The sequence below is a fragment of the Debaryomyces fabryi genome (assembly GCF_001447935.2).
Source record: "Debaryomyces fabryi strain CBS 789 chromosome Unknown contig00214, whole genome shotgun sequence".
Classification (NCBI taxonomy): Eukaryota; Fungi; Ascomycota; class Pichiomycetes; order Serinales; family Debaryomycetaceae; genus Debaryomyces; species Debaryomyces fabryi.
In genome coordinates, this window is record NW_015385640.1 from 1 (window position 1) to 13,052 (window position 13,052).

Consider the following 13,052-nt stretch of genomic DNA (forward strand, 5'->3'; position numbering starts at 1 on the left):
ATTTACTTCAAAAGACTATTCTACTAACCCCTCTGGAGAGATTATTTCAAGAAAAGTAGGATAATCTTGATTTTTTTACACTAATTTACTTACGTTTATGATTTTTAGGGAATATAAAATCATTCCGAAATATCTGTTGTAGCTTTAAGCGAGTCCATTCTCGATAAATCATTCATTTGAGAGAAGTTCTGCTTTTCTTGTAATGCATTTAGATCGCCAAATACTAAATCCATCTCTTCCAATGGTACTCCTTTAGTCTCGGGGATAACAAACCAAGTGAAGACAAATGCAATTATGGCAAAAGCCGCAAAAAATATATATGTTCCCCATTTCATTGTATCTAACATACGTGGTGTGATTAAACCAATAATAAAATTATTCATCCACGTCGATGATGTAGTAATCGATATTGCTTTAGATCTGATCCCAATAGAGAATATTTCTGATGGTAGAACCCATCCAATTGGTGCCCAGCTATACGAAAAATTAAAATCATATATGAATATGAAGGCTATTGCAGCTCTACCAGCAGTTTTGTGTTTAGATAAAGTATCGCCATATTTGCCAACTATTGCACCTACAATAACCAACGAAACGAAAGTCCCAGCTGCTCCAGCCATTAATAAGGTTTTTCTACCAAACTTATCAATGGCAAAGATAGCAGGAATAGTCGAAAGACAGTTAACAATCCCATACACACCAGTCCCTAATAGTGCTGTCGTATTCGAATCCATTCCTAATTGACTAAATATTGTCGGAGCATAATAAATAATGGCATTACAACCAATGAACTGTTGGAAGAACATAACTGCAGAGCCTATAAAGACCCTCCTAAAATTTGGTTTGGAAGAAAAGAGGTCCCAGTATGAGGATATATATAACGATATTCCCGATTTTCCTTCGAATTTTTTATCATTATATTTTTGTTCAAATAATACGTCTGATTTAATTTCGTTAAATTCAGCATCAACAAGATTAGGATTAATTCTTCGTCTCAAATAATTTAGTGATTCCCAAGCCTCATCTTCTCTTTTTCTTGATAAAAGCCATCTTGGTGATCTTGGAAAAAAGGACATGCCAATACCTAAGATGAAAGCTGGTGCAATCTGCAACCCAAATGGTACTCTCCACGAAGCGTCCTTTTGACCATAACAACCCCCTTGTGGAACATCCACATATGGATCAAATGAATCGCCTTTGTAATCTTGATCAGGGGCACATCTAGTTCCTCCAATAAATTGTGTACCATAGTTAATCCAAAATGAAATCAAAATTCCAATTGTAATTGATAATTGCTGTATGACAACTAATCCACCTCTCACAGAGGGTGGAGCTAATTCCGACATATACATGGGAACTACCATAGTCAATTGCCCGACACCGAAACCAGCAACTGCTCTCCCAGCGAAAAGCATACTTATTGATTTACCTGCACATTGAAAGATTGATCCGATAACAAATACAACACAAGCTATTCTTATAGTATCTCTCCTTCCAAATCTATCAACAACAGGAGAGTTTATCAATGAACCAAACCATGCACATAGCAAAAATGTGGAAACAAACCACCCTTTATAGTCAGGATCGGAAAAAATCCTGGGGAACTTTGCGGCAAAAGATTCCATAGTAACGATCCCGCTAATAACTCCCTGATCATACCCAAAAAGTAAACCCCCAATCGATGCGAATGCAATGATACAGAATACTAACGGATCCTTGGTCATAACAGTAATAACATTTCCTCTGGAATTATCTTTAAGTCCAATAGAATCAGACATTTTATTAACAATGTTTTCTCTTATTAGAAATCAAGTAATTTCTAATTATTGTGGAAAGTCTTTTATATTTAATAAATAAGGTACGGCGCAACTATCAATTTACAATAAAAGCATCGCCTTATTCACACTTGTTCTAACACCCCTCCACAAAACACCTCTTGGGCAACCTTTTGGCTTTTGTATGATTGTCAACGGCAGAAGTTGATCCGTATATATCCAAAAGAGTAGCGCGTCTATTGTGTAGGGTAGTAATCTCCACATTTCCCCACCCTCGTATTCATCAGGTTACTAGATAAAAAAATTATGTGAGGGCTAAGGAAACGTCAAATAGCGAATTCTCTCTGTTTTTCCGGGAGTAAGTAGAGCGAAAAATGATAAAATAGGAAAATGGTACAATCGAACAATAAAGTGTGCACAAAGCATTTCTGCAACATGGAATTGAAGTTAACAAATAAGTATATGAAAAAGGTTTATTAAAATGATGATATCAAATGGAAAGCCATTCTAAATCTATTTAATTCATTTTGCTTTTCTATTAAATTTTTTTTTTGGGTTGGGCTTTATCATGAATGAAAATTTAAGAATGATTTTAGAAAATGACTTGGATGCAAATATAGAAAAGTTGACCCAAAGAGTGATAAGATTGTATCATGAAAAGGAAGATAGCAACCAAAGGTTAATTGTATCTGTGGCAGGAGTCCCAGGATCAGGTAAATCGACTATAACAGCAAAGGTTTGCAAAAGCCTTAATAAGATGCTAGGCTTGCAAATTGCTACTGTTTTACCACAAGACGGATTTCATTATTACCGCAAGGAACTAATGGATATGAGGAATCCAGAAGCTCTTATAAAACGAAGAGGAGCTCCATTTACTTTCAACAGCTCGCGGCTCTTAGAACTGGTAAAGCAGGTCAAAAAAGACGGAAACACTACTATATTTGTACCAAGTTTTGATCACGAGTTAAAGGATCCACAAGAAAACTCTATAGAGATATCTCCTCTGATGAAGATTGTTTTGCTTGAAGGAAATTATGTTCACCTAAAAGATGATGGATGGAGAGAGTTACACTCACTTAGCGACGAAAAATGGTTGATTTTAGCTGATTTGAACATAATTAAACAACGACTTGTGCAAAGACATATCCTGGCTGGAATATGTACCTCCATAGACGAGTCAGTTGACAGAGTTGAGTCTAACGATTTGATAAATGCAAATTATATTATTGACCATTCTATCCAGCCAGATGTGATTTTCATGAACCAATAAAAAAAACGTCTTAAACATGAAGTCTAGTGTTACTCGAATCCGAATCAATTACATAATTATAAATTTCTACTCTATATATTGGTATGTGAATTTTACCATTCACCTGTATTTTTAAGCCACATTAATACCAATATCTATATTATAGACTAATCTGATTAGTCGATTCTATGTAAGCTTTGCATTCTTTGGATCGAAATGAGAAAATTATTATACTGCATTTCGTTACTGGTCACGATTTATTTAGGCTAATTTTTAGCATAACATCGAGTTCTAACAAATACCTTTTAGGCAGTATTGTGATAAATATAGATTAACATTGGTATGAAATGAAATATGAGGAGAGAGGAAGCAGTGTTCAACAAGCCTGTGACTCCTGTAGGCTACGAAAGTTGAAATGTTCAAAGGGTTTACCGCAGTGTCATAATTGCAAAGAACACGGTTGGAAATGTGTTTACTCTCCTAAAGCAGTCAGAACTCCATTAACAAGGGCATATTTAACGAGAGTAGAGAAAAGAGTTAACGGCTTAGAATCTTTATTGAAGCGGATTTTGCCTGAAGATGTAGAGATTAACGAGCTTTTACGAACAATTGAGATAGAGAAATCACATTCTATAGACGATGGTGATAGCAGTGGCATAGATGATGTAAGTCAGCAGTTCTATAAGCAGATCAATTTGACTGCAAATGAACTAAGCGAAATTCCTATTACATTGAAAAATATAAACAAAATAAGCCAAAGAAAAGCTAAAGTTGGTGCTACTGAAAAGAAACGTGAGTTTCAACCAGAAGATTATTTGATAAACATAGAAAAAAGTGATTTGAATTCGTTTGATGAGAGAGATGATTTTAATAATTCGCAGATCTTATACGATTCAAGTATTGATGGGATGGCAGCTTTATCAAATGATATTGGTTTGAATTTTGACAACTCAAATGGTTATTTTGGTATCAATTCAAGCAATGGTTTATTGAAATTTTTACAAGCCAAAACAAGGCAAAATGGGAACGGCATACTAAAATTGAACAATTATAATTATGATTTTAATAATGAAGAAAACGATAATGACCATATGCTAGATAATGAAATTAACAATATTTGGAAATCCATAAATAGTGGTAAAATTGAAGACTTATTGGATAATCTTGACTTTCAGTCCATTATGATTAATTCATTCTTTGAAAATTACTACAAAGTGTACCCTTTCATTAACAAAAAGAAATTTTTCTCTGAATACTCAGCATTCATTGAGAGACAAGAATCAAGATATAATGAGTATGATCTTGATATTAGCGAAGATGATAATAAAGTGTTGAGCTTTCAAGTATTATTGAATACAATATTAGCTATTGGAGTTTGGTGTAAGGTAGGAGAGAATTCCAAGATCCACACATTTTATTACCAAAGAGTTAAAGGCTTCATTCAACTCTTAAATATCTTCGAGTATAGTGATACTCAATTATTGGAAAGTTTTGTATTATTAAGTAATTATGTTCAAAAGACAAATAAACCTAACACTGGTTGGAGTTATTTGGGTCTATCGACTAGAATAGCTACAAGCTTGGGATTGCATAAAGAAGTTAGAATTGATAAGCACGAAATTAATAGTATTGATAAACTAGGATTATTTGAAGATATTGAAATAAGGAAAAGGTTATGGTGGGGGATGTATTTTTTTGATGTAGGTACCACTTTAACATTTGGCAGACCATTGACAATTCCTCCTTTAGGTACAATTGATTTAGAACCAGTATCGAATATTGATGATAACCTATTGGATGGTAGTAAAAGCATTGAAGAATGTATTGTTACATATCCAACCATTTACACTACGTTGATTTATGAGTCTGAACTTACGAAACTATCCACACGAATTTATAATTATAACTCTACTGTATTAAAATTGAAAAATGATAAATCTAAAATGATAGGTCTATTAGATATGAATGAATTGTTGGAGAATTTTATAAGGAATTTACCACTGTGTTTTGACGAAGACGATGAAAAATCACACACATATGTATTGAATAGCTGGTCTCACAATGGTAATGACAATTTATCTATCCCAAAGTGGTTTGCGGTATCTAGGTTGAGACTTATATGCAGATACAAGAATCTACAGATGCTAATATTTAGATACATATTGTGGGAGTCGACTAATGATAATTCATTTGATTTATCTTACTTAAATTTGATAAAAAGGTGTCGTAAAGCTTGCTTCAAATCATCTGTCGAGACTGTCATATTAATTGATAACTTTATCAAGAGAAATGAACTAGATTATTTGTCTTCTTGGTATGCTACATACTTTCTTTTTCAGGCAATATTAATACCCATCTTAAAGCTAGTTACTAATGACAATTCAGAGGGAAGTGTGTATGATGAATATTATTCAAGTGACGAGGAATTGTTTAACTACATTGAGCTTTCACGATTAAGTTTTGATAAGCTAAAAAAGTATAATAAATTAGCGGGTAAATTTAGCAAACTAATAGACACATTAATTAGTGACAAGAAAGATGTTGTTGATTTTATGTCTCAATGGAATGATGATAATATAAGCAACCTTGACCTGGTTAATAACCTTGATGATTTATTTCAGTTTGATACAAAATATTTTAATTTGAATAATTAAAATTCAGCATTATGCATTATCTATTAGCAATAGAAAATATCAAGAACGAGTAGGTGGAGGAATAGTTATTAGTATTAGTATTAGCTTTGTCACATCTCTAATTATTGGAATAATTCGCAACATGGATACATGCAATACATATGATTTTGAAATTAGCTCTGAGAACTTAGTGAATAATCAAGCTCTAGTTGCTATTAAAGCCAGTAAGTAATATAGTTTGAGATTATTTTATTTTCGAACGATTAATGAATTTTTGTAGATTTAAGAAGTTTTAACAAATTTTGAAAAAAAAGAATACTAAGAGCAAATAGTTTACTTCGTTGTTAAGTTTTGAATAAATATGTTCATTAATAGCTAACTACCATCTATACTAGTACAAATACGCAATGCCAAGCCATCGATCAATCGAAACATTTATGCAAAAACGATACACGTATCAAACCGAATTTATGAATATAATCTATATACTACATATCCTTTCGACTCTAATTCTTTACATCGCAAATGTAGGATTAATAAACATAATTATAGCATAGAAATACTATATATATTAAAAGCTTATAAAAAGCTTATAATTTTTGCATAGCAGCAATATCAGTAGATTGAACATGATCTTCATCATCTTCAATTGCACCTTGTAAATCGTCTAAAGAAACCTTATCATCTTCAACAACTAAGTTGATTTGTAATTTCTTGATACCGAAACCAACTGGGATCCATTGGTGAGCACCCCAAGTTAAACCATCTAATTCAACGGCCTTGACATTGGCTAATAATTCTTCTAAGTCGGTTTCATCATCCCATGGCTTGACATCTAAAGTGACAATAGACTTAGCAGCTGGCTTTGGACCCTTGGCGGCCTTCTTGGCAGCGTATTCGGCTAATCTTTGTTGTTTAACTTTTTCAGCTTCTTCGTCAACATCGTCATCGTCAGAACCGAATAAATCGACATCATCTTCGTCATCTTCAGCAGCAGCAGAGGCAGCTGGGACTTTACCGGCTGGTAAGTCAGCGAATTCTTCAGTGAAAGATGCAATGTGGTTAAACCATCTAGCAAATTGTGGGAATTCTTTTTGGAAAGCCTTGTAAACAGTAACGTCAGCTTGAGTAGCAGAGGTACTAGATGCTATGTTAGTATACTATTAATTATGCCACTTCGAAATTGATTGTGAGTCACAGACATATTTAAACCATATAATTAAAACAAATTCAGAATTGATATTTAGAATCTTCTTTGTCACTCATACGGTGGGTCTTGAATCCACCTCATAAACACGGACCAAAGATTAGGATCATCATTAAGTTTATTATAGTTTTAATGTTGATAGTTGTAAGCAATTGCATAATTAAAGCAACCAATTGCCTAAACTATAAAGTTTGTATCTCAAATCAATAACTTCAATTCAAATGATTTAATACATACCCTTCAATGTAGGACTTGTCAGCCAAGAATTCGTTTAATGATTTGATGGTTTCAACCTTGGAAAAATCGGAGAAAGACATTTTTGATATTGTAATTGATTTCTGTTCAGAAAAAGTTAGCTAAATTTATAATAAATAAATTAGGAGTTCTGATGAGTGGAAAATTTTTCGAAATTGTTGGAATTATTAGTTCGTTGTTCCAATTAGGGCTGCGATGAGTTTTAGTACAAGATTTACTCTTGCGCTTCAAACTATTTTAGTGCTGTATAAAATATGAGTATGATTTATCCGGGTAAGAAACATATGGCCCTGCTATTGTATGAAGTTGCAAAACACCAACACACAGTCATCAAGCAGCTTTATTACAAAATAAAGTTGGGGTCAAAGGGGAAGAGAAACAAGCGATGCAGAAGGAGTAGATATAAAATCAAGAGTTAAAAAAAACTGGAAAACAAAGTGTATAGAATAAATAGTGGCTATCGAAGCCTGTTATTATTAAAGATATACAATTAATATTAACCTTTCATAGAAAAAAGAAGAATAGGAAGAAATTTCTAAATAAAACAAGAAAACAGGCGTCTAGTGTTGTTATTAGGTTGATTATTAGAGACGTTGGTGGTTAAGTAGATTTCCATTGGGAACATTCGAATGTAGCGTAGCATCTGAATTCATTTCCTAATTCATTTTTATGTTCCGGGTAGAAATCGGTGATGAAGGTATCTGGATAATTTTTCTTAATCACGTCCTTCATTCTTTCACCAGTGGAAGTGACTAACTTGTATTTTAAGTCACCATTAACGGTCTTTTCAGATTTGTCCTTTACGAGAAGATTATGCGCGGCAATGGCGGAATTAGTCTGGCATTCTTCCTCCAAGAATGGGGGGTCCACTAAGACTCTATGACACTTATTTCTAAGGTGACTTGGAATATCGTGTGGTTTGTGATAGTCATAGAAACTGAAGTGGGACCCACCTAATAGTTCAAATCTTCTATCGTATTCAAGGATGTAAATGTGCTTGGTTGGTAATTCTTCCGGAGGAAATTTTTTAATGGCTGCATACACAGAGGGTGCACTTGCAATAACAATAATAGTGTCTTCATCAGCCCCTTCTAATAAAGCTTTACCTAATATTTCGGCTGTCTTATCAGCATACCAGAACTGAGAGAGCTGCCAGTCTTCTTGGAAGGTATCAATAGTAATATCTTTCAGTGCCGCAAAGTCCTCTTCAGACTTCTTGTATAAGGATGCAAAATTTTCCTTTCTTTCATCCTCCTCTTTTTTGAACTCCTCGAGAGCTGCTAAGGCGTGGGAAGACAAGCTTAAAGGTTCGTCATCTGACAACATCTTTTATTATCAAAAAAGTTTGTTTTAAAGAAACCAAGAAAAATGGATTCTTCAAGTATCGTAAAAAAAATCGATGTCGTCATCATAACAGTAGTGTATTTACCAAATACATAGAAAACGAGAAAACTGTATGGAACATCCTCTTGTTTACATGTAGTGGAATAGATAAACACCTAGCATCAATACTAAATAAGCGATTATTATGCTGTTTTCGTGTCCTCCGAGTGAGCTAGTTTCTCATATTTTGGAAACACTTGCTTTTTCTGGCCAACATGGCATTTCACTATGTGAAATGTGGGAGAAAGTGGCACACAAATTGCAGCTGCCATCACTAGATGACTTTCAGAAACAAATAATATGGCAATGGCTATTTTTTTATAACGAATCAGATACCTCGCAACATCTGTATATAATAGATGGAGATCGGCCTTTGGCAATATTGCCAATCTATAAAAGATTTTTGGAAGAAGTGGGCTCTGAAAGAACCCTTAAAATAATGCCTAGTTCTGAAACTCAATGGAGATATTTAACAGGTGTCGGAAATTCAAAACGATTAAAGCTTCAATTAGGGGAATATCCATTTCAATTACTATGTGAGATAGCAAAATATGGCCGGGATGGTATTTATGCACCGGATTTATGTAAGGCTACAGGCCAAGACCCAAGGTCTTTGACTTTAAGATTACGAAAATTGGAAGAATTGGGTTTTATCATAAAGAAAAATGTCTATAATGAAAAATCTAGTCAACATACGAGCTTATGTATTCATAAGAAATTCAGTGAAGATGAAATTGAATCTGCTCCTTCTGATTTCGGGGAAGATTTCGATAGTTCAAGAAATGTTAGTAAATTAAAACAATTCATCATGCAATCATTAAAGAATGCGCCTAATAAGCTAAGAGGATTTAAGGATTTGAAAAGTGAACTAAAGTTGGATAATGGAAGGTCATCAGGAAAGTTTTTTAGAAGTATTATCGAATATCTCCACAAGCGTGGGTATGCAGAAAGGTTAATGGTTAAAGACCCAAATCAGACACAGCTAGTTTATTGCATCAAGTATATTAAAGATATTCCTAAAGATGCAGATGAAATTTCTGATTACGTCGATTTCTTTAACGAGCTTGATGACAATCCAAACCAAGAAGATGACGACTATGAAAACGACGCAATTCCGACTTTTAATACAATATTTCCTTTATCAAACCAATTATATCAGAGTATTTTGAGTACAGAAAACAATGGAGCCACATCAATGGAATTAATACGGAATTTGACAGGTTTATCAGATTATCGTCCGATTATAAAGCTATTGGATTCTTTAACCAGTTATGTAATTGATAATGGAAAACCAAAGGCTTTGAAAAATTATAGCGATGCTTATAACAAAACAGCTATAATAAGAGCATACGATTTTGAAGGAAAGTTTAAGTTCTATAGATATTTCAGTACGCGTTTTTCAGGGTCATTGCCTCTTGAAAAGTCAAAATCTAATAAGAATGCTTCGTCGGCAGTTGAAAATATTTCGCTTGAAAATTTGAATAAGAAATATTATAAGCCATTGGGAAAAGTGCCACAGGGACCGTTGGTTAATTCTAAAAAAAGAAAGCTGGATTCTAGTAGTAAAAGATCAGTTAAGAAAACAAAAATTAATGCTGCTGGTGAAACTGAAGTTAAAAAGCCTAGAGGTAGACCAAAAAAAAATTCCGAAAATAACACTAGCAACTTGGAAGCTTCAGAACCCTTCTCAACTGCTTCTTTATTACCGGGCAGTGATAAATACCAGCTGGATGAGAGATCATCAAAGATTGAAGCAATTCCTTCAGATGAAAGAGATGAATTTAATATTAATGGACCCATAAATCTAAGTGAAATACAGTCAATTGAGCCCCCAGCAGATTCGAATTTGAAATTTCAGAGAAAAAAAGTGATATCCTCAAAACAATCTACACATTCAGGGTCCTTAAAAGCAATAAAAAGAAGAACTGAGCTAATAAATATTATCAAAGATATGGGGGGAGTGACATATACTACTGCTAATTTATGCCGCTTATTGGATAAAAGACTTTGCAATTCAACTATTACTGATAAAAAAACCTTAGCTCGAGATGTATCATTGCTAATAACTAATGGCGAACTTGAAGTTCAAGATATTCAATTTGTTAGATCAGGGCAGCCTATTTCTAGAAAACTATTGATTTTGACTTCTCCTGATCTCAAGCCACTGGATGACAAGATTGAGGAGATGAAACAGCAATGTTTGATAGATAAAGGGTTACGGCCAAACAATCAAACAAGCAGACGTATAATTGAAGGGGAAGTTACTATATATTCTCAGCCTAAAAGACCACCAACTAAGAAAGAAAGAAAAGGTCGTTTGGAATCGTTATCTGAAAGAGATCAGCATGTATCTGAGAATATCAGAGAAAGCAATATTATCGTTAAAGAAGAGAATGAATCATCTACTAAAGTCGATGCAAAGCTGACTGATGCAAAGACTGGAGATCCTCTTTCAACGCTCGTCTCGTCGAAATCTAAAAGAAAAAGAAAAGCAACATCCAAGAAAGGAAGTGGAGCAACTAGTACATCTAATACCAAACTTCGTTTGCCTATTAAGTTCGACAAGTCTGATGCAACCACTTTATACAGAGCAGTTGTTATTTCTCGAACTTTCAAAAGAGGGGCAATTGATTTTGAAAAAATTGCTACATTGTTTAAAGATGTAAATGCTAGTGAAATTAAACTGAAATGGACACTGGTAAGAAAACTTGTTGGTGGATTGGCGGCGGTAATGAAAGGTATTTCTTCGTTTGAGTACGTCGTAATGAGAGGCATAGAAGATGGGTTTGTATCAGCAAATGATTTGGAATCTAATAATCTTCAATTCTTTTTGGATTTGTGGAGGGATACAGACAGTTCAATTTTAGATGTTGTAGATAAATCTCCATTATATGACGCTGTGAATGATAATTTGGAAGAATATATATTCTCAGAATCTAGTGATCACCAGCAAGATATATTTGAACAACTTGAAGATAATTCAATGAGACGAAAAGAATCAATACTTTCAAGTACAACTTTCACGTATAGTAAGATACCCGATATTAAGAAAGAGGAATATGATGAACAGAGAACTGCTTTGAAAGCTATATTTGTCACGCCTGAAGATAAATTTTCTAGTGATAGAGTGAACCAAATATTATCCGAATATGATGATGAGGCTATAAAAGAGGCGTCTCTAGCTCTTATTAAAGATAAAGAACTTTCCCACTCTTTGGATGATTCGAACACCAGATTTATTTTAACCGATAAAGTTCACAATGCCCTTATCCTGAAAAATTTTACTAGTAAGTTTTTCATTCAGGCTGCCGAGTTTAAAAATAATATGTTAATTATTTCAGAAGCATCTAAGGGTCTTATTTTATCGCATGGTATCCTAAGTGGCCAAATGGCAACTCTCTTGCATTTTCTTTCACAGGAAGTTGCTGATTTAATTCGTGTAGATAAGTCGTACACATTTAATGGTTATGAATCAAGATTGATCGATAAAGAAAAACTAGCTTGTGATATTATTGCAATCGGTGATTATTCATATATGAAAAGAGAGAGTATTAAGAGTACACCAATACCAACAGGGAAAGCTTGCTCTCACATATGGCTTGATTTGAATGGAAACATTAATACTCAAATGTGGACAAAGATTATCATAAGCATCCTTTATTATATAGTTTTCAGGCCGGGTGTGCCAGAATTGATTGTTTATTCAAAGTTGCGGCCAGTACTTGGATATTCAGATTTTCATTGTGTTATGAAGTGGCTTCAGAAAACTAATTGTATCCATAAAGGCAAGAACCAGGGGTATTGGGTGAAGAATGATTGGTTTTCTATTCTAGGCCATTGAGCTGAATTGGTATATTCGATTTATATAGTTTGAATTTATATGCTAATTTATACGCAGGAATACATCGCAGAAGTTCTTTTAAATTTTTTTTTTTATTTTCCTATCTGTAGCTGTAGTATCTAAGGAAGAAGATTGAAGAGTTAATTTGTAGCATTATGGGTTTAGCTGGGACTAAAGTGAAACAAAGATTTGGTTTAGATCCAAGAAATACAAACTGGTCCAATAACACGTCCAGATTTGGTCATCAGTATTTGGAAAAAATGGGATGGAAGCCAGGCAAAGGGTTGGGTTTAGTTGAGCATGCCACCACCTCACACGTCAAGGTTTCCATCAAAGATGATAATATGGGATTAGGTTCCAAACTAGCTAAGAAGCAGAAAAGCGACGAGTTTGATAGTGGAGAATGTGCTGGTTTAGATGTTTTCCAAAGGATTCTTGGGAGACTTAATGGGAAAGAGGAACAAATAAACAAAGAGATAGAAAGAAAAAGGAAAGATACCATTATTAATGGTAAATGGGGAATTCAATTTATCAAAGGAGATGTTTTGCAAAGTACGTGGGACAAAGAATCTAAAAAGCTTGTCGATAGTGAAACTTCAAAGAAGAGAAAAATAGACTCCGTAGACTCCGTAGACTCAAGTGAAGAATCAGAAGCGGGTTCAGATAATAAACTGCATAAGAAGAAGAAAATAAAGAAGGAAAAAAAAGA

At 33.9% G+C, this 13,052-nt stretch overlaps 7 protein-coding genes across 7 annotated transcripts; 4 read left to right on the top strand and 3 right to left on the bottom strand.

The window, feature by feature from the left end:
• Positions 1-119: 119 nt before the first annotated feature.
• HGT9 (Hgt9p) lies at positions 120-1,778 on the bottom strand (the record flags this gene model as incomplete). Its single annotated transcript, XM_015614296.1, has 1 exon — positions 120-1,778. The coding sequence occupies one exon, from the start codon at positions 1,776-1,778 to the stop codon at positions 120-122; it is 1,659 nt and encodes a 552-aa protein (XP_015464870.1).
• A 583-nt stretch (positions 1,779-2,361) lies between these two features.
• On the top strand, positions 2,362-3,045 carry AC631_05468 (uncharacterized protein; the record flags this gene model as incomplete). Its single annotated transcript, XM_015614297.1, has 1 exon — positions 2,362-3,045. The coding sequence occupies one exon, from the start codon at positions 2,362-2,364 to the stop codon at positions 3,043-3,045; it is 684 nt and encodes a 227-aa protein (XP_015464871.1).
• Positions 3,046-3,371: 326 nt separating this feature from the next.
• Positions 3,372-5,678, top strand: AC631_05469 (uncharacterized protein; the record flags this gene model as incomplete). The annotated part of the gene is made up of 1 exon (XM_015614298.1): positions 3,372-5,678. The coding sequence occupies one exon, from the start codon at positions 3,372-3,374 to the stop codon at positions 5,676-5,678; it is 2,307 nt and encodes a 768-aa protein (XP_015464872.1).
• Positions 5,679-6,247: 569 nt separating this feature from the next.
• EFB1 (translation elongation factor 1 subunit beta) lies at positions 6,248-7,181 on the bottom strand (the record flags this gene model as incomplete). The annotated part of the gene is made up of 2 exons (XM_015614299.1): positions 6,248-6,797; positions 7,102-7,181. 2 exons carry the CDS (start codon positions 7,179-7,181, stop codon positions 6,248-6,250), a joined length of 630 nt encoding a protein of 209 aa, XP_015464873.1.
• Positions 7,182-7,719: 538 nt separating this feature from the next.
• On the bottom strand, positions 7,720-8,445 carry AC631_05471 (protein-lysine N-methyltransferase; the record flags this gene model as incomplete). The annotated part of the gene is made up of 1 exon (XM_015614300.1): positions 7,720-8,445. One exon carries the CDS (start codon positions 8,443-8,445, stop codon positions 7,720-7,722), a length of 726 nt encoding a protein of 241 aa, XP_015464874.1.
• A 496-nt stretch (positions 8,446-8,941) lies between these two features.
• Positions 8,942-12,343, top strand: AC631_05472 (transcription factor TFIIIC subunit; the record flags this gene model as incomplete). The annotated part of the gene is made up of 1 exon (XM_015614301.1): positions 8,942-12,343. One exon carries the CDS (start codon positions 8,942-8,944, stop codon positions 12,341-12,343), a length of 3,402 nt encoding a protein of 1,133 aa, XP_015464875.1.
• Positions 12,344-12,498: 155 nt separating this feature from the next.
• AC631_05473 (telomerase inhibitor) lies at positions 12,499-12,895 on the top strand (the record flags this gene model as incomplete). The annotated part of the gene is made up of 1 exon (XM_015614302.1): positions 12,499-12,895. A coding segment is annotated over one exon (397 nt), but the record flags the coding sequence as incomplete, so codon positions are not given.
• Between the last annotated feature and the right edge of the window lie 157 nt (positions 12,896-13,052).